The sequence below is a fragment of the Acartia tonsa genome, chromosome 2, assembly GCF_053477335.1.
Source record: "Acartia tonsa isolate MP-2025a chromosome 2, ASM5347733v1, whole genome shotgun sequence".
In the NCBI taxonomy this organism is placed as follows: domain Eukaryota; kingdom Metazoa; phylum Arthropoda; class Copepoda; order Calanoida; family Acartiidae; genus Acartia; species Acartia tonsa.
Window position 1 is genome coordinate 33,775,464 of NC_137261.1, and position 25,193 is coordinate 33,800,656.

The window sequence follows — 25,193 nt, forward strand, 5'->3', positions numbered from 1 at the left end:
TTATAAGATAGATATACAGAGTTGGAAGAGAAACTGTACTGAGCATTGACAATTTGCAAGAACAGGTCTGCTCACACAATGCAATCAAGTTGACAAAGCAATGTCTAAACATTGAAGTACCCCTGTATTGCAGAGGGTTATCTGGTTTACAGTCTTTTTTAAAATGTAGAATTATCCTAGGTTTTTTAAAATCAACCCTTTATCAAATTTTTTACCTAGAACCCATTTGCCATCAGGACTGAAAGCCTCTGCACTGTTGTTTAATTTCTCCAGTAAAGCAGATTTTATTGTAGGCACTCTATATCAAATATAAGCTTTTTAGTTGATTGCGACACACCCCCTAGCTTAAGGTACAAATGTGTTTCTCTATACTTTGGTCGTTGGTTCATTTAAGGGGGAAAAGTCACTGTAATGGTTTAAGGCATACACAGACTTGCATGATATTCTAAACAACTATTAATCCGTGCTATTCCAAAAACCACGGAGGGGGGGGGATTACCCTGGACACTTAATAAGATCTTCCCATCTCTATTTAGTAATAATGTTTCTTTTGTGATAGTAAAACCTATTTTCTTCTAGGCCTACAAAGTGAGATACCTTCCAGAGTTACACAAGAGTAAAAAAAAACTGTGACTAGTGTATAGAAGTTGAAAACTCAGTCCTATAATTCTGGTATCTTCCTAAACAGGTGAGGGTGCTACTTAAAATGAAAATAATCATCCTTGTTGTTAATAAGAAACTAAGATTTTTTTACAATATATACATAGTTTATTTACATATAGGTAAAAGATTAAATGGATATTATAGTTACATACATTAGATACATAAATAGATTTATAGTGTTTTTTTATTTTGGTAAAAGGCATATAAACGTTAAATAAATATTATAATTATATATACATGGAAAAGAAAACATACATAGATTTATAGTGGGTTTTTATTTTTATAGAATGAATAAAGACATTCTGTACATTGGTCAAGCATAAATCTTTGGATCTTAGGATCCGATTTTGATAAAGTTATTAGATATCTGAAGTAAGGTCTAAAACCTGTAAATTTATTCTGGGTTTCGACTATTTCCTGGACCTTTTGCAATCTTTTTGCAAAGAAGGTTTTCCTGCTTGCCTTAGGCCGAATTGTTGACTTAAATAAAATAATAAAATCTACTGTTACCAATAGATTAGTTAGGTTCGAGTCTATAAAGCAATTACCCTCACTAGAGTGAGCCAAATCCTGGGGAGGGATAATTTCATTAGGTAGTTCTAAAAAGGCTGCCAGCTCGGCATCGGTCCAATCTAAAATACCTTCCATTTTTTATATATATATTTTGCCTAGATTATATGTTGAGAGGAGACTGAGATGTGAATCTCGTTAGTGTTCAAATAGAACTGCTTTACTCAAGGTGAGGTCTCCTTTTTATAGTAAAATTTTAAGGCCTAAAAATAGAAGTGGGTAAAGGAGGGGGGTTGTGTATTTTTATTAGAAATGAAAATTCCAGTTTTCCTAAATAAGTACTTTACATAATACTAGAATTCAGTTTTTCCAATTTGGGTTACAAAAGGGAAGTGAGAGAAGGTTAGAGATGTCCTTTATATTGATGAATCATAAAAGTTGAATAAACTATTTAAATAAAAGACATATCTAGATTTCCCTTGTTTAACCAAAAGGGGGGGGCGTGGGGAATGTCAATCTACTTAAATAACAAAATAAATCTTATTCTGAATTTTCAAATAAACAAATTTTTAGATAAGTGGATTTTACTTTTATCATTGCACCATCTTGTGCAAATAAACGTATACTGCTTTTTTTATATAAAAAAATTATGATTATGATCATAGTTTACATAATAATAATAATAAAGAAGATTTTATATTAACGTAACCTAAATTTTATGTATTTAGTAGTAACTATTGGAAATAGACCCAATTTAAATAAAAACCTATGATTGTCTAGTTTCTAGTTTATTGTGATGAAAATTTAAATACAGTCAAAGTTAACTTTATTTTAGTAATCCCTTTGTAAATTAATGTTAAAGGAACCCTGCAAGAAATACCCCGCTTTAACTGCTGAAAGCCTGCCACGAGTAGACCCAATATCCAAAATTTGAAGCCTCCAGCTTCAATAACAAAAAAGTTACAGACATTTCAAAATGATTATTTTAGTACAATGAAAGTTTTGAAAGATTTTCGTTGCTAATGATGGAAGTTTTAATATTAAATTACGTCATCTGGAAGCAAAATTAAAAGCTTATCTTTTCATCGGTTTAAATTGCGTTTGAAAGCGTAAAATCATATCGGGAAAAAAATAAACTAATGTAAGTAATACAGATGCTCAGCTGTGATTGGTTGTTCAGCGGACTTAGCGAGGACTCAGCCTTCTGATTGGCTGGAAATCCTAAAGGCTGGCATTCTCACGCTACAGTACTCTCAATACAACGCAAATTAAACTGATTTTTAAAAATGATTTTAGGGGTGTATATTCTGCACAATTTATTTTTTTTCCCCGGCTAAAAAACTTTTTTATTTTTTTCCCTCCATAGTTTTTTCTCACCAAGTAGGAGGGAAAATGGAAAAATATTTAAAGAACTCTATATTTTATTTATTTTATCCCTCCTACCACACATTTTTTTAGTTTTTTTCACCAAGGAAGGAGGGGAAATGGAAAAAAATGTTTTCAGTTTTCTTAATTTTTACATTTTTTTCCCCTCCAACCACTTATTTTTTATTCCCCCCCCCCCCTGAGCAAGGGATCCCATGTAGAATATACACTCCTGAATGATTTTGATTATAAAGAAGAGTGTTTTTAATGTAAAAATGTTATCAGTTACTGGCATCCTAGGTTTCTGCCAAAAATAAGCTCATAATTTTCTTTCTAGGTGACTTATTTTAATAATGAAAATTCTATTATTAGCAATGAAAAACTTTCAAAATTTTCATTGTACTAAAAATATGATTTTGAAATGTCTATAACTTTTTTGTTATTGAAGCTGGAGGCTTTATATTTTTGGATATTGGGTCTACTCGTGGCAGTCTTTAAGCAGTTAAACGGTAAATGGGGGGGGGGGGGGGGGGGAATGTGGTGACTCGGGCCACGACATACCAGCAATTTTATTTTGGATGCTACACCCTTAGTTTTAGAGATAATTGGGTAAAATCTTTTTGGCTGGGTCACTAATAACCCCAAGTTTTGGTATCTTTCAAAAAAAACGGCGGCGGGACCGCCGCTCCCGCCGCCGTTTTCCGCCGCCACCAAAAAAAAAATTTTTTATTGCATTTCTCGCCGAATTAGGCAATTTGGAATCATTTGAGACCATGTTATTTTTTTCAAAAATTTTTCCCCTTTCAAGCACCCCTGCGGGGGGGACTTTATTTATCAAGGTATATCTTAAATTCAGTAGGTACTTCTCCAGTGCTTTTGAAGATATTGGAACAAAATCTTTTTGCATTTCTGGCCGAATTAGGCAATTTGGAATCATTTGAGACCATGTTATTTTTTTCAAAAAATTTTCCCCTTACAAGCAACCCTGTAAGACTTAGTCATTTTTTCAAATTCTCGTTTATCAAGATATTGGAACAAAATCTTTTTTGATGGGTCAGTAATAAATATTTGATACAAAATGGCTGCGGTACCGCCGCTCCCGCCGTCCACCGCCGTTTTCCGCCGCCAATTTTTTCCCCCCGCAGTGGAAAATTTTTTTGGTCTCAAATGATTCCAAATTGCTTAATTCGGCCAGAAATGACAAAAAAAAATTTTGGCGGCGGCGGCGGAAAACGGCTGGAGCGGCGGTACCGCCGCCATTTGTATTCAAATATTTATTACTGACCCATCAAAAAAGATTTTGTTTCCATATCTTCAAAAGCACAGGAGAAGTACTGAATTTAAGATATACCTTGATAAACGAGAATTTGAAAAAAATGACTGTCCCCCCGCAGGGGTGCTTGTAAGGGGAAAAATTTTTGAAAAAAATAACATGGTCTCAAAAGATTCCAAATTGCCTAATTCGGCGAGAAATGCAATAAAAAAAATTATTTTGGTGTCGGCGGAAAACGGCGGCTGGCGGCGGGAGCGGCGGTCACGCCGCCGTTTTTTTTTAAAGATACCATAACTTGGGGTTATTAGTGACCCAGCCCAAAAGATTTTACCCAATTATCTCTAAAACTAAGGGTGTAGCATCCAAAATAAAATTGCTGGTATGTCGTGGCCCGAGTCACCACATTTTACCCCCCCCCCCTTTCTTGCATGGTTCCTTTATGTTTCTTTAGAAATCCTATAAGACGTCTATAATGTAGTTGGTTTTTTTTGTCTTAATTTATCGATTATAACTACTTTTTATGATATCCATTTTAGGAAAGCACTATTAATATGATTTATTGTTTAGACTAAAAAAATCGCCTGTAAAAACGCCCTAATTCGACTTCGGTCTTTGTTAATATTAAGGTTACCTATGCAAAATTTTTTCAAGTAGAAAATGGAAATGATCCCAATCCTCTTCTAATTCTCTTCTATCACTGGGAAGTACATCATCTTGATATGCTGGCTTAGCCTAAACAGTAAACATAAATGTTTTAATTGTAAATTTAAAAAAGAAAAAAAATATTGGTTTGGGATACTTCCAAGGATATACCTACCTACTCATTTAACTGTTACCATACTTTTTGATTAAAATATAAAAATATATTTCAAAAGATAATTAGAAACAATGAAATATTACCTTAGGTTCAAATCCACCAGCTAAAAACCTTCCTTCATTTTCTCGAAAATAAATATGATTATCCAGATCCCTATTAATACGATCATACCTTACTTTACCAATAAGTAAAAAAAAAATGAATTTTTATGAAGTGAGGATAAAGTGTTACGTCTTAAAAAGGAATTGAAAATATTATTTTATAGCTTTAATGGTTGAGTATCTGTTTTGTTTGTTGGCCAGGGGCGTCCAAGCTTTTTTATTTAAAGGGGGGGGGGGGTAAAATTTTAAAAATAAAAATTTTGGGGGTGCCGTACCCCCAAGCTCATTTCTTGGGGGGGAGGGAGTAATCTTTTTTTCATAGAGGCATTTTTTTTATTTGGGGGGGTAATCACCCCTTTACCCCCCCCCCCTCCCTTGGACGTCTATGTTGTTGGCATGTAAGTTAAATCTATTTTCCTGACAACAGGTGTATCTGGAGGGAGGTCTGGTACAGGTTTAGTATGGAGAGTATAATGTTCAGCAGGATGGATAGGAACAGCTACAGCTGGATAAGATATAGCTCCAACATGACGAGACCAGAAACCTTAATCAATAAATATTTTGCATAGAAAGTTTCACTAAAACATATTCTGTGTTGTCAGTGCGATGCATTTTTCATAAAATTGTATTCAGAATGTCTGTAAATTAGTAGATAAAAATAGCCTTCCTACAAAATGGACTGATATTTTATTTTATTGAAACTTTGAGCCTATTCTTCCGAAATTACTTCAATACCTCCCTGTTCTTGACTTTTACTTGAGTTTATTTGTTACATTCAATGTTTTATGAAATGTACCTGCACTATTAACAAAAACTTGACATTTAACAGTTCCAAAACTTGTTTCTACAGAATGAATAGCACCATTTTTAGAATTCACCTTGTTCACCTAAATAAAAATAAACACTTTAGGTATAGAGATATCTTAGGTCAGTACAAGCTTAAAGGGTTGTATTGTATATTTTCAAACATTTCTCTAATCATTTAGGAAGGTATATAGTAAAATGCAGAAAATTTCCATATTTTCAATTCCACCCCCCCCCTTCCCCCTCAAGTGGAAACAATCGAAAATATACACCTTCTGATTACGAAACTGTATACTAATCAACCCAAATCTTTAAAAAAAATATTAACCTGACAATTTTCAAGAACTCTGACACCTTTGTCCATAGCCTCATTGGCTAGAGCTAGACATATTTCATAAGGATTGGCCACACCATCCCCTTAATAAAAAAAGTTTCAATTTAATGCCCTGTAGTAACCTCTTGTAGATTTACGTAGATTTCATTTCTGGCAAGTATAAAATCTATAAAAAATTTACTCATTAAGTTTGAAAATAATAAGTTCAATTTTCATCCCCTATGAGTTCCTGCACAATGAGTAAATGGCACTTAAAATTCGAATTTCGATCTGAAATTTTGCATGAGTAATCCTTGGTTGGTCTATTTTCCCTAAATCGAACAATGAGTTGGAAAAGTTACGGCTGGCGGCTCAGACGTTTCGCCGTTTTTTGAGCCGCTAGCTGTTAGCCGTTACTTTTCCAACTTTTTGTTCGATTTAGGGAAAATAGACCTACCAAGGATTACTCATGCAAAATTTCAGATCGAAATTCGAATTTTAAGTGCCAAAAAATCATTGATTACGAGATGGTTGCATTAACCTCCCCCCCTCCTTCTTTTAAATTCTGAACGTTTGCTTGGATAAACTTCATAAAATCACTCCTAAAGATAGCAAAATCATGGCCTTTTCATCAGTTGCTTTGCTAAGATAACGTAAATTTAGCCATCAATAAATCATATACCTATAGAGTGGTTTTTCTGAAAAACTTTATAACAGCAAACTTGTGATGAATTGAAAATATGAATATTGATTTTTCTTATCTTGGAGTGTAAGCTCCTAGGGGAGGAAGTTTGGATTTTCTGGTTGCCAGATATGAAATTTATGCATCTTGTTATGCTAGATGGCATTGGACTAGTTAAGATATGAAATTTTAAACTAAATTTCTATGCTAACTAGAAAATTCATGTAAAAAACTAAAAATTATAATAATAACAATACCTGGGACCCAAAGTCCACCAACTAAATCTTCATTATTTACCAGCCCGCAATATTCCTTCACTTCTTGTTGAGATAAGATTTTACACTCCAATCCATACTGTACACTGGAGGCTTGCATTCTAGGTGTAGGAATAATATGTAGTAATTTATTTTTTTTTGAGAATATACTAGGGTTATGTTTGGTAAAGGTTTAACAACTAGAAAAAAAAATAAGTTTCACCATGGTTAAAACTTTGAACTGTAAAGCATTTTTTGATAAACTATCATCAATATCATCAAATGTTTTGTTGAGTTCAAAGGTTCTAATAAAATAGCATGCCAAAACATAAAATTACAAAAGTAACAAAAACCATTTCATTTGCCTACAGGGGTGTATATTCTGCACAAGATTTTTTTCCTGGACTACAAATTTTTTTATCTTTTTTCCCTCCTAGTTTTTTCTGGCAAGGAAGGGGATAAAATGGAAAAATATTTTCAGAACTCTTTATTCTATTCATATTATGCCCCCTTCCACACATTTTTTAGTTTTTTTTTCACCAAAGAGGGGAGAAAAATAGATAAAAATGCTTTCAGTCCTCTTAATTTTTACATTTTTTTCCCCCCAACCACATATTTTTTATCCCCCCCCCCCTCAGCAGGGTCAAATTTGAAAATATACACCCCTTTTTGCCTAACCTTTTATATTGCAGCATTCTGTCCTTAGTAGACGCAACATATAAGCTTCCACAAGTCTTGAGGCCAGTATACCAACCTCTGTCTTCCAACTGCCTAGAATTAAAACATATCTTTGATAGTCTCATTCAATCATGTCAGCTCTTATGATGGGCCATTTGAGTACGGTCCTTTACAAATACAACATGTTGCCCTCTAAGACTCTCTATGTTAGATCCTTTTATAAGGGGGATTGGGGGGGGGGGGGAGGTATGAATGGATATTACAGACCCCTCGTATCGGTCCTAGTCCTGGATCCCTGGATAATGGCCCTAAGTTGGCTCTTAATACCGGACCTTATTTTTAGCGCTAGGTCGGCCCTATGGGTCTATTTTATTCATGGGCCTTCAAAGGGATTACTTTAGATTGACCCTCAGATTTTTAGGACTGGTTTCAATAGAGACAGTTTAAATAAGGTGATCATCTTAAGAATGCTTTTTTTCATAACGGTATAGTATGTAATTGTACAAATATAATTTATTAAAAACTTCTAATTCTTTGTAATAATATCCTAATTTGTGTCTAAATAAAATAGATACAAACCTATATAACTTCGTAGATGTCATGGCGATTCTAGTTTCTTGAAGGTTAAGTTTAAGGACTCCAAGAAGTCCAGTAGCATTTGTAGCTGTACCACCCCCAAGTGTGCCCTGCTCAATTAGAACAACATCTTCACCCAGTCCATATTCAGCTGCGTAGAAAATTATATTAATATTCAAATCCAGATTTGGCTAACTACCTAATAATTCAGTTTTACTGGATTTTTTAGTGTGAAAACTTCAATTCAACACAACACGAGATTTGTTCTAATGTAAACTAATACCTTTTTTAATGAAAATAAAATATCTAATGTCCTTTGAATGTAAACAAATATTTGCTGAATCTTAAAGATTTTCTATGATAATCCTATTCACAAGAGCAAGTTTTGAAAATTTATTTCACGAACGTGGTCAACTTATAAGCTTGTTTTAGTTGATGGAGATGCCGTTTTTATGTATTCAAATGTTTAATTTCTTACCTAATTTATAAGCAATAGCAGCGCCTTGAGCTCCACCTCCGCAAATAACTATCTTAGTACTTTCTGGTAGCTCTGTTGTAGTTGGCCTCCTACAATATAATAATTATCATTGTACTGTCTGGAAGCTCTGTATTGTAGTTGGCCTCCTACAATATAATAACTATCTTAGTACTTTCTGGCAGCTCTGTTGTAGTTGGCCTCCTACAATATAATAACTATCTTAGTACTGTCTTGCAGCTCTCTATTGTAGTTGGCATTCTACAATACAATAACTATCTTAATACTTTCTGGCAGCTCTGTTGTAGTTGGCCTCCTACAATATAATAACTATCTTAGTACTTTCTGGCAGCTCTGTTGTAGTTGGCCTCCTACAATATAATAACTATCTTAGTACTGTCTTGCAGCTCTCTATTGTAGTTGGCATTCTACAATACAATAACTATCTTAATACTTTCTGGCAGCTCTGTTGTAGTTGGCCTTCTACAATACAATAACTATCTTAATCCTTTCTGGTAGCTCTGTTGTAGTTGGCCTCCTACAATATAATAACTATCTTAGTTTGCCTCCTACAATATAATAACTATCTTCGTACTTTCTGGCAGCTCTGTTGTAGTTGGACTCCTACAATATAATAACTATCTTAGTATTGTCTGGCAGCTCTGTTGTAGTTGGCCTCCTACAATATAATAACTATCTTAGTACTTTCTGGCAGCTCTGTTGTAGTTGGCCTCCTACAATATAATAACTATCTTAGTACTTTCTGGCAGCTCTGTTGTAGTTGGCCTCCTACAATATAATAACTATCTTAGTACTAGTTTCTGGTAGCTATGTTGTAGTTGGCCTCCTACAATATAATAACTATCTTAGTACTTTCTGGTAGCTGTGTTGTAGTTGCATGGCCTCCTACAATATAATAACTATCTTAGTACTGTCTGGCAGCTCTGTTGTAGTTGGCCTCCTACAATATAATAACTATCTTAGTATTTTCTGGCAGCTCTCTATTGTTGTAGTTGGACTCCTACAATATAATAACTATCTTAGTACTTTCTAGTAGCTGTGTTGTAGTTGGCCTCCTACAATATAATAACTATCTGAGTACTTTCTGGCAGCTCTGTTGCAGTTGGCCTCCTACAATATAATAACTATCTTAGTACTTTCTGGCAGCTCTGTTGTAGTTGGACTCCTACAATATAATAACTATCTTAGTACTTTCTGGCAGCTCTGTTGTAATTGGCCTCCTACAATATAATATATAACTATCTTAGTAATTTTTGGTAGCTCTGTAATAATATTTTCTGGTATAAGTGTTGTAGTTGGTCTCCTACAATCTAATAACTAATCTAGTTCTTCCTAGTAGCTCTGTTGTAGTTGTCTCTTCAACAATATGATGACATATTTGGTTGACTAGGATGTCCTCGTAAGGGATAAACAACTCTATGCATAGCATGTATTATATTTTAATGCGCCTCAATGATAGAAAATTAAAATTAGTGATGTTGTTGGTAAACTCAAATATCTTCATATGGTAACTTTAAATTCAAAGTAAGCACCAATATTGTTTTAAAATTTTTTTTAACAACTGTGTTTTTAATCAACAAAACATGAGCTAATTATACCTGTTTTCACTGGCATTGATTAAGTCTCTTCTGGCCTGTACAGCCGCACGAATGTACGTACTGTAACATTTTCTATATTCTGTTAACAAAATATCATTCAATAGTCTGTTCTAAAATGACATAGGTAATATCTAAAAAGTCAAAAACAAGTTTAGTTTTCCGTGAAAACTGATGTCTTTCACCTAAATACTTTCATGTAAAAACATTCAAACATTTAACATCTAGAAATTATTTCTTGAAACTTACAAGTTAATTTTAACATATAGCACCATTGCCCTCTAAATGACCTCAAAATTATTAAAAACTGTTAAATAAACATTTGTAATTATTTTAAAATTATTTTATGTAGGTAGTCTTTCTTGCTTAGATGGACGGACAGACATGAAAACGAAAGGGCGGCGGACGTAATTCAAAAAAAGGTTAAAAACAGTATAAGTGCACTGCCAAATATTTGATATTTGAATATATTCCTGAATTTACATACTGCTTTCTCAGGGCAGTCAAGCCTGCGAGCCTTCCCATTTTAATAACTATGATTTAATTACATTTTCTGAAAAAAATATAATATAAAAATGACAATCGCTGACCTAAGTTTTAATAAAATTGTGTAAAATTGTTGGGATCAAATTGGAAATAAAAGTACCTAAATATTTTTTTTGGCCAAATAGCTGGTCGCACAGCCTAAGATCACAAATCATATAGGAGCAACAAGCACTAAAAATATTTTGAATACTCTAGACACAATAATTCACAAGAAGCGTGCTTTACTACTAACTTGTGTACGCGTGGACTGTTTAGCCAGTTGGAAGGATGTTCAAAATTAGACTGCTTGGCCATCCAATAGAAGCTTTAAAGATGCCGACAAAGGCCTTTATATCTGTTGATTTAAAAATTTACATTAACATTACCTATGTGTATGCAAAAAGAATAAATAAATCTATGTTTCACAGCCATGATTTCAATTTACCCAATATTTTTACCTTTTAAACGAGGTTAACTTTTCTTAACATAGTTTTATTTTACATTGGGAACAAAGAGAGGAATAGGTTTCTGGTAAAATCCGTAAAGGTTATGTGTTATCAGTAAAGAACAGTAGTAGAACGATAAAATTTTATGTTAACTTTAAAAAAAAATTTTGTCTATAGTTTTTTTCAATAAGAAATACACATATTTAGTGAATATTATCGTTCTACTACTATTTTTAAGCCTTAAAACACACACCTTTACGGATTATACCAGAAACCTACCCCTCTCTTTAAAAAAAAATTTCACATAAAGTGATATGAATGCTTAATTAATTTTTTTTCTTTTTTTATTTGCTCAGTTATTATCTTTCTCTAGATTTCAAATATCTTATTTGTCACACAACATTATTTAACTTTTATCCAGTTTTTTATTAACAAACTTGAGAAAGTCAATTTTTCTTGGTTGGCTGGATGCATTGTTTGGAGTATATCTTATTGTGTCTACATCAGTATCTGTATCACTACTAATATCATGGAAGATTGATTGCAGATTGGCCTTTCCTTCCAATATTTTCGTTACTTTGCTGGATATTTCTGTAATAAAAAATACCTATGTTGTTAACATTTTCAAAAAGAGATAGTTAAATTGAAACATAAGTGCGAAATAAAAACTTTCTTTGAGTTTAAATTATGTTTTCACGTAGCTTTGCATGGGTCCTGGTCTATTTTAAGGGAGGGTACCACCACCCTTCAAAGAAAAATCGTCCCTGAAAAATAATGACTCTCATCCAATTTTTAAAAATAAAAATTTTATTTTTAGAACTTCAATTGAATGTAGGGAAGTGGCGACTATTTCCCTCCCATTTAAAAGCCTCCAGTTGGAGTATATAGTGTCTTTGCATTAAAATTGCATTTATGTCTTGAAAGCATTGCCTCACTTAAGATGTAAACATACTTACTATTTTCAAGAGCTTGTCTTCTTTTCTTGTTGGTTGATTTTTTTATTTTAGACATGTCAACAAAAGCTCTGCCACATCCAACAAAAGTTCCACTTTCTGAGTCACTTGTTTCTACGCAGCTTCCAACAAATTGTTTGGCTTCATTTCTAAATCAAAGGAAGTGTAAAAAGAGTAAAGGTATGTACTTTGAGAAGTGGTCCTTAATATGTTTTTTTTTGTGTGTGTGTGGAATACATTAAATGGTTTGGCCATAAAGAAAGCCAAAGTAAAAATTAAACTAAAAATACAAAAAAAAATTCTGTCCCTCTGTGTAAAATGACCTCTCAAAATTAACAAACACTAGCCAAAACACATAAACAGAAAGTAATAAAAAATCAAATAAAAGGTAAATACTTTTCTCGTATTCATTCGAATCCGGTGGATAGGAACCGGTTCTCATCCATACGAAAAAACTATGTCTAGCATCGTATTATATCCAGCTTTCTACGAAAATAAAAATGTACAATCAAAAGATTAAAACCAGTTTTAATCTTTTAATTGTACATTCTATTTCCGCGGAAAGCCGTTTATAATACGATGCGAGAAATAACTATTCCTATTTCTTACTGATTACATAAATGTTGAGGCATTAAGAATAAAGAAACCAATCATAAGGGGTAGTTGCACGAAATGCATTTGTTTTGAATTTAGTGAACTGCATACTTTTTTCTGTTTAATAGTTTAAACTACATCTTAGGACAACTTTTGGATATATGCAACCTATATGGCTGTCTTGTTTCCACAAAAACAACATTATCACTATTTTGGTGTTGCCAAATTGATTGCTATTTATTGTAATACAAAATTATATATGTTTTATAGTATTCTTCTTACTTGTGCTTTCAATCAACTTTTTAAATGCACTTCATGCCACTATCCCTTTACCTTATTTTTTCAAGGTTGTCAAGTGGTAACTTTTGTTTCTGTGACAACAAAGCTTGCTCACTTCCAGGTTCAACCTGAATTCAAAAATAATTTAAAATAGGGGGGGGGGTGCTACGTGCCAGAAGCTCGTAAACCGTGAGCAAAATGGACTATAAAATTGAGCTAGAATTTTGAAACTTGGTACATTAGACTTGTCCAATAGGTACTACATCTAAGAGAGAAAAATGCATACTTTTTTTTATTTTTAGGTTAGGTAAGAAACCCTGTGGAAATGGGATTTTTAGACCTTTCTTGGTCTATTTTGATGTAGAAACTTACTTTTATTGTTTTTTCTTAAGTTTTTTTCTTGAATACACTGTGGCTATTTATAAGGAAATTATTTAAGATGATTCAAGAAGTTAGGGACCGAAACTCAACAAACTCATTGACAACACAAACTTAGAGTCAAAAATAGTTATATAATTTGGGCGCGAAATGATTTATTAGCGTAAGGTAGAGGGAGTCCTATAAGAATTATTGCCCCTGATAGGAAATATTTTCATTTCAGAAATAAAAGATTACCTCTATTCTTGTGAAGATTGCTGCTAAGGGTTTCTTAAAAGTTCCCTTGTCTTTTCTTACACAAGGCTTCTTTTTTGACTTTAATACTTTCTACAAAGAATTAAATACTTGGTTCATTTTAAAAAAATACAAATTTAAATGAATCTAGTAGATACATACTAAATAAATCTGAATATATATCTGAAGGTGGGCTTTTAAAATAAACCTTCTTTCTGTAGGAGTGATATTTCACATTATGGTTTCAGATGATAAAAGAATATAGGCCAAACACAAAAGCCACAAATTCTGACAGACGCACGGATGGACAGACAAAGTGAATTATAGTGTAGCTTCGCTACTAATAATATTTTTACCTCAGCAACATTTTCGTGATCTCTTTTAACATGTTCCTTTAAAGATTTACTGTGTAAAAACTCTTCGCAACATCCACTAATAATGAATAATAATAATAATAAAAAAAATATATCAATAGGTAACATTCAAAAGTAGTGAGATTTGACTGCATTCTTATATGTTGTAGTAAACGATATAAGCATGAGATAAGTACTCATCATTTAACTACATTAAAGAGAGATGACAGATCAGATTTCAGGAGAAGGCTATGGAGATCTCCAACAATTCAAAACCAGCTATGAAAGTGCTTCTCCTGTGTATTTGAAGATATAGGAACAAAATATTTTTTTGTGGGTCAGTAAAATGGATTAATATAAAAGACAACGGGTTTACCGCCATTTATCAGCGGTAAAAGTTATAAGGCGTAAAAACTTTGAGAAAAAAAACATGGTCTCAAAATGATTCCAAATCGCCTAATTCGGCAAGAAATATACATTTTTTTGGCGGCGGTGGAAATCAGCGGTGAACGGCGGAATCGGTGGTCCCGCCACTGTTTTTTTTTAGGAAAGATACCAAAACATGGGGGTATTATTGACCCAACCAAAAAAGGTTATAATACCATTATCTCTAAAACTAAGAAAGTACCACCCAAAATAAAATTTCTGTTGTGTCGTGTTACGAGACGCCACAAATTCTCAGAGTTCATATGAAAAATGCAAAGAAGCCAAAAATTTCGGTGGGATTTCTAAACAATTTCACTTTCATCTCCCTCAAAAAATATGGTTATATGCCCCTCCTTGGCAACATTCACTAAGTGAAAAAAAGTCTTAGAAAGCATTTTGAAAAAAAAGCTTTCATACATTTGGTCTGAACAAATACATTGCTATTCATATTTTCTCAAATATATAACTGTGTAAACCATAAAAGATTTAGATTATTCTAAAGGGTGTGGCAAACAAAATGCGGACCTTTTTAAAATTATTATTGCGCGGCTTGTGTTAAAAGTAGAAAAAAACTACGCATATCGTTAGAACCACTATGAACTTTACTGTTTGGAAATATAGAAACAGTTCCTGTGCTAAGTATGGTTAAGGTCAGGGAGCTATGTGGTAAGATGTCCCAACTGACTTAAAACTTGACTTGCGAGTATTTTACTAAATATTAGAGAATAGCGTGTGCAAAAAGAAGTGCGTACATTTTTAAAATTAAAATTACGCGGCTTGTATTTAGAGTAGAAAAATACTACACATACCGTTAGAACCGCCATGAAATCTAATTTTTGGAATTATAAGAACAGTTCCTCTGCTACAAAAAAATTTAGGAAATAGGTGGTAAAATGTCTTAAAATTTACTCGCAAGTTTTAAGTCAGTTAGGACATTTTACCACATAGCTCCCTAACGATATGTAGCACGGGAACCGTTCTTGTAATTCCAAAATGTAGAGTTCATAGCGGTTCAAACGGTATGCGTAGTATTTTTCTACTATTAACATAGCCGCGCAATAAGAATTTTAAACAGGTTCGCATTTTTTTGGCAAACCCTTTATAAGCAAAACTGAGCCTGTTAATTGAAAAAACTAGACGTATTCTATAAGTTTCAGCTACAAAAAAAGTTTTCAGTTAAAGAGGCTAACATAAAGTAAAATCCCATAGAACAAAAAGATATCAAAACACAGTTAATATTTTATTTGAATTGAAGAATATTTTTTGGTAGATTGAGATGGAGAAAGAGAAAAATAAGACTTAAATTCGGTGATACTAATACAAAGCATCACCGGCTTTGACAGACCAGCAGTAGCTATTATTTAAAACGTACAGGGTGCGCCACATATCTAGGGACTTTTTCTAAATTGTAAACAAATGAACATAAAATCGTCAATTTTAAAGATTTTATTAAATTTTAAAAACTGGGAAGCAAACTAGGTATATGACTATTAGATCATTGAATAAAATCGCCGGCAGCATCTATCACCGCCTCTACCCGCCTCCTCAACCGCCGGCAGGCCAAGGTCAGAATGTAACTGTCCAAGCTGGCGAAGTTCTCCTTGATAGTGGCAATGATGGAGGTCTTTATGGTATGGGTACGTCTATTGGTGCATGCTTCAATGTAGCCCAAGGTCCAAAAGTCCATTGAATTAAGATCGGGCTGCTGGGAGGCCCCGTTTCCTTAGGAATGTGAGTAACCGCACGATCCAAATTCACCCAACTTTCAAGCTACCCTTTGACACGGAGGCTCTTATTTGGACCACAGTTGAGCTAGAACGACGTTCTATACCTTTTTGGAAATGGCAGGAAGATTCATCTAGGGTTGTCAGCGCAATTTATAGTCTAAAATGATTTTTAAGTTCCATTTGGGTCTCTGACGTCAAGAAACGAGAAATTTTCACGATTTTACACGATTTTTGACGTGTTTGACATCTCTAAATCTGCCACGTTTCACTTTGCCGAAGTACTAAAGCCAAGCCATTTTAGATAAAGAGCTGTAGTCTTTTCTAGTGTCTTACTTCTGTATCTAACAGTATCCCCAGCAAGTTGCATAACTCTAGCTCATCTACAGATGGGCTGAGGTCTGATTTAGTGGGCCCTAGTTAAGAGTCCAGATTATACCACCGGCGCACTTCGAATCTGCCTTGTTGAACATAAGCGCGGGCAGCTCGGAGTACGAGCCCATCTTCGCCCAAAGATTTTTTTGTGCTAAAAGGTCATTACCTAAGCTTTTTATAGTGGGGTCAAACGTCCTGATTGGTCAAGTAGTTTTGACGCTATGTCCGTTTTAAAAAAGTCCCTAGATATGTGGCGCACCCTGTATATAGGACAAAAAGGGATAAACAGAGAATGTTTTACCCATACTAATCTGTTGAGACAGTAAATAAGTGGAAGTTTATGCGCACTAGTAATTAAACAGTTGGCTACCTTTAATTCCTATTATTCCCATTCTGTATGTAGAAATTTGCAAGCAGAAAACAAATTTTTTTGCTTTCTATAACTTGCTACTAGACAATATACATATAACTTTTCTGTAAGAGAATATATATATCCATAAGAGCAAATAAAAGAAAATCATTAAAGTCTTGTATCAAACTATCAGGTTTCTCAGCTTTAACTAAATTAAATTCTATAATAAAATAATTATCCATAGATTTACCTAATATTGGGACTTGAAGACAAAGTAATAGATCTGTGTAAAAATATCAAAACGACTAGGAACGAAATATTAAATTAACAAATAATTTGAACCAACCTGTAACTGCAAACAAATTTTTCCTTGCAATGTTTCACGCGAAAATGTTTCTTCATATTTCTAATAATAAAAAAATCAATGATTTGTTCATTAATGATAAAATTAACAATCCTTTTTTACCGAAGAATTTCGCTAACCGCTGAACCGATAGGGTTATCCTTAACAGGGTAGGTTCTCATAGGTCCCGGGAAGGTTTATAACTATTTTCTGGGGGTGGGACACACCCCCCAAAAAAACTTTTTTTTATATTTTTTTAACTAAAATTAAAAAATTTCTACCCCTAGAAAATTATTTATTTTTACTTTTTCTTTTAAAATATAAAATAAGAAATGGGTTATCAAATTCGACTCCCCGCTCCTCAAGTGCCTCTAGGGGCGTAGCCGCTAGTAAACAATACATGAACATGAACATATATAATATTAATAATTAAATAAATCAAAATGTTTACCGATAATGATAGAAGAATTTTTGGCACTCCTCCAAAGGACAATGAATTACATTCCTTTTTTCCTCGTGGGTTTTTCTAGGAAGTATTTGGTTTGAGTTTTTCTTGTCGAAAAAAACTTTTTGTAGCTATTTCTTATTAAAATGGAAAAATAAAAATCTAATTAATAACAATTGTACAGTGTTATAACTTAATAAGCATTAATCTTTTAATCTAAAGAAAATTGTACATGAATTTGTTGCAAAATTAAGTTGATAAAGGATACAGTAAAGGGAAATACTTCCATGTTAAGGATTTGATGCCCCGCTTAAGGGGTAATATGGATTACCTGTGTTCTGGCAAAGCTGATGTTTTAACAAAGATTCCACATGTTGGGCATATCGTCTAAAAAAAATAAATCAAATTCTAAATCGATGTCTTTTAAGAAAAGTCGAACCAAAACGGATATTTTAGATTGAAACAAACACGAACTAACCTTAATCAAGAGTAGTGGATGTTGGAGTTTATAAAGTAATGAGCGTAATAATTCATTGTTTAGGTAATCATTCAACAATGGAATATCAACATTTGCCAGAACAAATCAAAAGAAAATAAAGTCACAAACTACATACACCAAAGCAACAAATCTTATCCACCATTGCTCATGTCCTAGCATTTAAAGAAACATATCTACAGAACTAATATTGGGACATCCAAGACTTTTTATTATTTGTATTCTTATAATCAAATGGCTTTTTAACTTTCTTAAAACTCTTTATTTTATGTTTTTATAAAAATACAGTATATCTATTTTTATTGAGAATTTTATACAAAACACATTTCAGCATAAGCAAGTGAAAAAAAACATTTTATTATTCTTAGTCAATTCTAAACATTAATATAAACATTTTATTAGTGAGAGAGCCTCTGTTACATGTACTATGTCCTATTGTGATCATATCTATCTATTGTCCATAAGATGTAAATATATTCTCTCATTGGCTATGTACAGTTGGTAACAGGGTCTCTCTCACTTCAGATCATGATAACGGATGTTTGAGCATTTGGTATCACTTTAATCTAATCTGAAAAACCTAAGACCTACAGTAGTGCTGCCAGCGGGAGGAAGTACTGATCCTCCAGAGGCAAGCACACAGTGTTGGGTCAAGCTATCTTCACATAAAACAAGGTGTGTTTTATTCCTATTTACGGATGCTTCAAGTATTAGAAATATTACTTTGAATGCTTCTCCATCAGTTTCAAGACAATTCATTTGCAATCATATTAATGTTAATATCAATTACTAACCCTGTGATAGTATTTCAATACTCTAAATCTTAATTTAAGGACTTATCTTGATTTTTATAATATTAATAATCAGTAATAACTCATTACACTTAATTTTTTGTGATTATTTGGTTCAAGGCTACACTACGCATGGTATTAAAAAAGATATGGTTGGTAAAAGAATGTAAATTGGTCACCTTTCTTAATAAATATGGCAAAATTGGTAATAGTGAATGAATATTATTAAGACAAAGAACTAATAACTTTGGAGCTAATATTAAGAAAAATTCTTCAATATCTACTAACTGTATCCCATTCCTAAATATAAAATACATTTAAATAATACCTTTTTATATTCCTTTCTATGTTCCTTCCTATGTTGTTGATAAAGTGTCCACTGAACGAATGTTAAATCACAGCTTTTACAAGTGTGCTCTTTATGAATAGATTTGTGCTTCATAAGTTCTTCCTTACTCCAGAACAATTTGTCACAAAAGTCACATGGAAAATCACCTAGATTATAAAAATAGAACTGTTTATAAATAAGATAAAATAGGATTATATGAATAGAAAATGTAATAGAACAAGGATGACAACATCCTTAAAGTGAAGCTATAAAATCAGAAAGAAGAATTAAAACTTGTTATACAAATATTCTTACCTTCCTTCTTTGTTTTAACATGCTCCAAACTTATATGTTTCTGTCTATCTTGTCTTTTAGGAAAGGCAGCATCACATTCAGAACATTTAAATCTGTAGGAAATAAAACAATTAAAATGGGGGCTAGACACGAACAGGAAAAATGATCCTAAGCCACTTCCAGCAGTCATGTTCAGAACTAGGGGGGGTGGTTATGAAATATTTTTTTGCAGCAGGGGAAAAAATTAATCTTGTGCAGAATTCACATACACATAATGTTGTAATTATTTGAAGTGTAATTTTATAACATTATATTACCTATACATACATTTGCCAAAATTTTTTTCATACACATTGAAATCAACAAAATATTTTTATGCTGATTCGACAAAATTAATTCAAATTCTTAATTTTTTCGTGGTAGAACTTATTATTTTAACGCCAATGTTTAAGGTTATAAATATAATCAATTTTTACCTTTCAGAATCATGGGCTCGCTTTTTATGTCTTGATACATTATCTTTACTCACAAATTGTTGGTCACAAAGATCACAAGAATAGGATGCGATTGGTTTACTTTTGTGGTTTCTAGCCACATGAGCTTGAAGATGTTGTTTTCTGAATAAAAATAAAAAATTTAGAAAAATAATTCCGCATTCCTTCTATTCCAGTTACCCGTATCAGTATATCTTTCTGCCTTTAATATCAGGTCTCTATAGAAAGAAGCTACAAAATTACTTTTTTATCCGTTAGTCTGTTAAGCTATGTGATGAGAGATGTGAATTGGTCAGCTGTTTAATGTTCTTGTGAGAGCCTAATTAAAATTAGAGTATCTAGTGAATAAATCACAATATCCATTGGTCCGCCAATCATACTCAAGAAAAATTTGGTATTCTACGTGATTGAAGGAAAACATGAAGGGGGGGAGGTAAGTTTTAACACATTTGCGTAAACCTGGTACCTAGGCTTTATCTTTGGACTTAGAGGATAGGTTATTAAAGATAAAATCATTCTTATATGATGAATTTCACGAAGTTTTAAGATTTTTTGGATAGACCTCCAGATTTCGGAGCAGCAGGCCTCCAGATGGTCTCTGTACAGGTAAAAATGAAAAAAAAAATATTTTTTTAAAGTTACAAATCAACTTAGGTATAAAACAAAATATGCATCTTTTTTCTTTAAATATGTGAATAATATTAAAAAAGATGCATAATTTGTTTTATAAGTTGACCTGTAACTTTGTGGAGATTCCGATGAACAAAGAATATCTACTCAATAATTAACTTTGTCCGTTTTTCTTACGTGACGAATACATCAATAAATTTTATTTTATTAGATGTTTTATAATTTTGAGCTTCGCTACTAAGGTGTGGACGTTGTCATCCTATTTAAAAATATTTTTTTATTTATTTCTCTTAAAAGTTCTGGCAAGAATTATATTAACTTTTGTATTTACCTTACATATGATTTTTCACAATGTGAACATTTAAAAGGTCTTTCTCCAGTGTGGGTCCTTTGATGAATTGCTAGTCTAAACAATAATAGTTTTTATGAAAACATTATGAAATGAAAAACGATTACTGTCCTTTCGTGTAAAGACACACACACTTGAAACATATAGAATAGTTATTTCTCGCATCGTATTATCAACGGCTTTCCGCGGATATAGAATGTACATTTATAAGATTAAAACTAGTTTTTTAGCCCCGAGGTGCCGAGGGCACCGACTAAAAAAATGGTTTTAATCTTATGATTGTTCTTTTTTTATATTCGTAGAAAGCTTGATATAATACGATGCTCGACATAGTTTTTTCGTATGAATGAGAACCAATTCTTATCCACCGGATTCGAATGAATACGAGAAATTATATTACCCTCTAAATTCACCTCAAAATTAATAAAAACTAACCAAACAAAAAAAATCATCTAACCTTATCATAGCTTAAGTTGGAGTTTTTTGGTAACTTACTTAGACGGACGGACATACAAATGACAGAGTTTGGACGCCGTAGTGTCCTAGATTGATTAGGCTTAGTTAGACGATTTTTAAAATGAAAGAACCATTCTGCTAGCCCTACTGTAGCACAAGTTATATCTTTTTGTTGGCTCCCTTGGATGGACGGAGGCACGGACATATGAATGAAAGGATGCGGATGCCGTAAAGTTCTATATTGATTAGGATCCGTTAGACCAGGGTTTCGGATCCGCATATTTTTGAGTCCAAGGATCCGGATCCGGATCCGCAAAAAAAATGCGGATCCGGATCCGGATCCTTAGACTCCAAAAAATGCGGAAAAAATGGAAAAATCTACCTAAATTTATATAAAATCTCAGACATTCTCTTGATGAGAGCCAATCTTTAAGGTTTAGGTTCAGACTTGAAAATTAAAAGTATTTTTGACTTCGAATAAAGAATAAATTTTTTTTGAAAAATTTGGTGATTTTATTTTTATTGTCAAAGATCCGGATCCGGATCCAGTAGGATCCGGATCCGCATCCGGATCCGGATCCGCACTGACCAAATTTTGAGGATCCGGATCCGCATAAAATCAATGCGGATCCGAAACCATGCGTTAGACGATTTTATTCCTTTTATGGTGTTTGGCTGCAAAGAGATATAATTAGAATATGTTACTCCCTTTCTTTTTAAAAATTTGATTTTGATTTAAACCAATTCCCACGAGGTTAGTACATTTAGAATTAGTTTAGAGTCATATCTTTGAAGCTTACTAAAAGCAAGAAGGTTAACAAGATACATAAGTAGCGAAGATCAAAGATAGAAAATCTAATACTGAAAAAGTCAATCAGAGGGACAGACGAAGTGAGCTATATAATAAAAATCAATGGTGGATATCTTCACAAAAATTTCAACAACATACTTCTAGAATCAGCAGTTAAAATAAAGCTGACGGACGAAAACATTTGCATGGATGAAAAAACTCGGCTTTAAAACAGTTTCAGACAAACTCCTTTTTCCTGTTCTTACCTACTAGGACGAGGGAATTTCATGGAGCAACCATCAAAGGTGCAGACATATTTCTTTCTATTGTCTATTTCGTCCTTTCGTTGGCTTACACGTTCTTTGAGAAGTTTGTCCAGTTTCTCTTTTGTTGAATGTTCGATCTTGATAAAAAATGGATTTTACACATAGTCAAGAGACGAAGTACAGTTAAATAGTTTTTGCTAAATAAAATATATAACTAAATATGTGTTTTGTAGCTTATATAGAGTATCTTTGCTACTAGAGATATCAAATAGAAATATTTTATGCCTGTTAAATATAAAACTAAATTGATGTCATTGACATTTTTTAAATAAAGGATACAATTTCTCAAGTATTTAATATTTAGAAAACAAACTTTCTAAATTTATCTTTAAATTCAACTTCTTGATACAATTCAATTTATATAACTCAAATTAGAGGATGTAAAACTAATACCTAGTTAGTTTTTAATTATGCATTATAACTATTCTTTAACCTAAACTTTAATCAATATAATTAAAGAAACAAATGAAGAATTATATTTAAAGTACCGAACCTCGTAAAATGTAATTCGTATATGTACAATGTACATTTTCATTACATATATCAATGCATATAACTAGCTTAAATAAAGTATCAAACGATTTTGTTAGTTTGTTAGTTGCTTGGTTATTAATTATAAAGTAATTTTATATATTCAGCAAAATTAACCCTGATAAAGGGGTAGTAAAAAAAAATATGTGGTTCGGGGGGGGGTTGATGTAAAAATTAATAGAACTGAAACATTATTTCCCTTTTTCTCCCCTCTTTGGTGTAAAAAAATAAATAAATATGCAAGAGGGGGGATAATATTTATAAATTACGAGATCTGTAAATATTTTTCCATTTTTTCCCCTTCCTTGCTGGAAAAAAACTGGAGGGGAAAAAAATCTTGTGCAGAATAAGCACCTCTAATTCGCCATTTACCTTAATATCCTCCTCGTCATCTAGACTTGAATTAGCATCAGCTCCAGTGGAAGGAGCATACAGAGGATCATTACAATCAACTTGAGAACTATCATTCACCTCAAATTCACTAATATCTACTTTTTCTTCATCAGTATTACAAAAATCTTTTAGTTTAATTTCACTTTGTACTTGGTCTATGTCAGTGTCATGGAAAGAATTGTTCACATTTTGTGAGGGCATCTTCTTGGATTATTTACTCACTATTAGCATTAAACCTTAATAAATGTCAAAATCAAATTAAACAACACATATTCTAATCTTATATTTTAAATAAGAACCACCTAACGTCTTTAATTCGAATACCTTGTTGAAAAAGGTCTGAATATTAATTAAATATATGTAAATATATGCCATATTCAAAGTTTTACGTGCCTAATTTTGTTGTGTCCAATATTATAATTTGTTTTCCTTACCTAAAATATTGAAAATCTTGTGTCCTTAGCAATGCACGTTTAACTTGTCCGACTGGAGTTTGTAGCTGACTTACAGCTAACTGATCGCAACAACGGTTTATACTTTGAAACTCACAAGTCACCTAAAATAAATCTAAATAACAAATAGGGGAGGCGGAAGTGACACTTTTTGAAACAAAAACTAAAAGTCAAAGGAACTCTACTAAATAAAGAGTTATAGCTATGGGATTTGGCATGACAGTTGCTTTATTATTTCTTAAAAAAAATAACTTTGTTAAAAATTAAAATATATATTCGGACCAAAATAATTAGCCTAACAATTAACAATCCGAATCCGCTATTAAATTAAATAACGGATTCCGGATTGCCAACTCTAATATATAAAGGGTGTTTAGAAAATAACTAATCGCTTCACTCTTTTCAATATAAACCCTACAGTTTTGGTCAAAAACTAACAAAAAATGACCCAAATCATGTCCAAGCAATGACAATGAGAACACACTATTGAATTTTGATTTCTACTCACCTCTCCTGAGCACTACAGCTCATGTCCTAGCCCTTGTGGAAATTTTTCCCTACGTGGAGAGTGCATATTTTATTACAAATTAAGACAGTTATGTCTTTTTTAAAAAGAATAAACTGTCTAAAGTACTTGAAATCTTGTAGATGGACCCCATAATGTTTAGAGTTTTTGATGGGACATATAAATCCCTTTCTATAGACGCCTTAACCAGAATTTCTGACTCAATCCTTGCCAATTTGGCATCAAAAAGACAGACCAATCAAACATTGAGACATGACTGCTCTGTCTTTAAGAAAAAGAACAAACTGTCTTAAGTACTTAAAATCTTGTAAATAGAACCCATAATGATTAGAATTTTTGATGGGACATGTAAATATCTTTCTATAGACACCTTAATCAGGTTTCTAACACAATCTGAGCCATTTTGACATCAAAAAGAAAGATCTGTCAAACATCAAGAACTAGAGAGACTTGTCATGTTTAATGTTTGATAGTCTGTTTTTTTGCCAAATTGGCTAGGATTGAGTTAGAAACCTGGTTAAGGTGTCTATAGAAAGGTCTTTACATGCTCCATTAAAGATTCTAAACATTATGGGGTCTATCTACAAGATTGTAAGTAATTAAGACGATTTGTTGTATTCTAATCTCCATGTAAGGAAAAATTATCCACAAGGGCGAGGACTCGAGCTGTAGTGCTCAGAAGATGTGAGTAGAAATCAAAATTCAATAGTGCTTTCTCATTGTCATTGCTTGGACATGATTTGGGTCATTTTTTGTTAGTTTTTGACTAAAACTGAAGGATTT

The 25,193-nt window shown here is 32.7% G+C and overlaps 2 protein-coding genes across 6 annotated transcripts in view; both read right to left on the reverse strand.

Moving 5' to 3' along the window:
* Window positions 1-10,683, reverse strand: part of LOC145312427 (pyruvate dehydrogenase phosphatase regulatory subunit, mitochondrial) — a 68,942-nt gene extending 58,259 nt beyond the window's left edge. For all 4 annotated transcript variants that reach the window (XR_013877007.1, XR_013877006.1, XR_013877008.1 and 1 more), the window contains exons 1-12: window positions 10,601-10,683; window positions 10,131-10,209; window positions 8,515-8,603; window positions 8,040-8,187; window positions 7,461-7,553; window positions 6,786-6,904; window positions 5,862-5,950; window positions 5,526-5,616; window positions 5,146-5,273; window positions 4,712-4,780; window positions 4,443-4,543; window positions 216-298 (exon numbers count right to left, since the gene is read on the reverse strand). Coding sequence is in view for 1 of the 4 variants with exons in the window: in XM_080151670.1 (XP_080007796.1) it covers window positions 216-298; window positions 4,443-4,543; window positions 4,712-4,780; window positions 5,146-5,273; window positions 5,526-5,616; window positions 5,862-5,950; window positions 6,786-6,904; window positions 7,461-7,553; window positions 8,040-8,187; window positions 8,515-8,603; window positions 10,131-10,209; window positions 10,601-10,652 (1,141 nt within the window). In the remaining 3 variants the exon portion in view is untranslated. The remainder of the gene's footprint in view (window positions 1-215; window positions 299-4,442; window positions 4,544-4,711; window positions 4,781-5,145; window positions 5,274-5,525; window positions 5,617-5,861; window positions 5,951-6,785; window positions 6,905-7,460; window positions 7,554-8,039; window positions 8,188-8,514; window positions 8,604-10,130; window positions 10,210-10,600) is intronic.
* On the reverse strand, window positions 10,677-23,988 carry LOC145312432 (uncharacterized). 2 transcript variants are annotated; one of them, XR_013877027.1, is made up of 16 exons: window positions 23,867-23,988; window positions 23,412-23,668; window positions 22,449-22,585; window positions 20,919-20,993; window positions 19,940-20,080; window positions 19,485-19,576; window positions 19,170-19,336; window positions 17,886-17,941; window positions 17,561-17,635; window positions 17,113-17,172; window positions 13,893-13,968; window positions 13,540-13,629; window positions 12,979-13,052; window positions 12,055-12,200; window positions 11,378-11,689; window positions 10,677-11,180 (listed from the first exon to the last, which is right to left on the reverse strand). XR_013877027.1 is itself a non-coding variant. In XM_080151677.1 (15 exons), the coding sequence occupies exons 2-15, from the start codon at window positions 23,631-23,633 to the stop codon at window positions 11,505-11,507; spliced, it is 1,596 nt and encodes a 531-aa protein (XP_080007803.1). In that variant the 5' UTR covers window positions 23,634-23,668; window positions 23,867-23,988; the 3' UTR covers window positions 10,677-11,504. The 2 variants fall into 2 exon arrangements, 1 of the variants encoding a protein (XP_080007803.1); XM_080151677.1 differs by having other exon boundaries at window positions 10,677-11,689.
* Window positions 23,989-25,193: the final 1,205 nt, after the last annotated feature.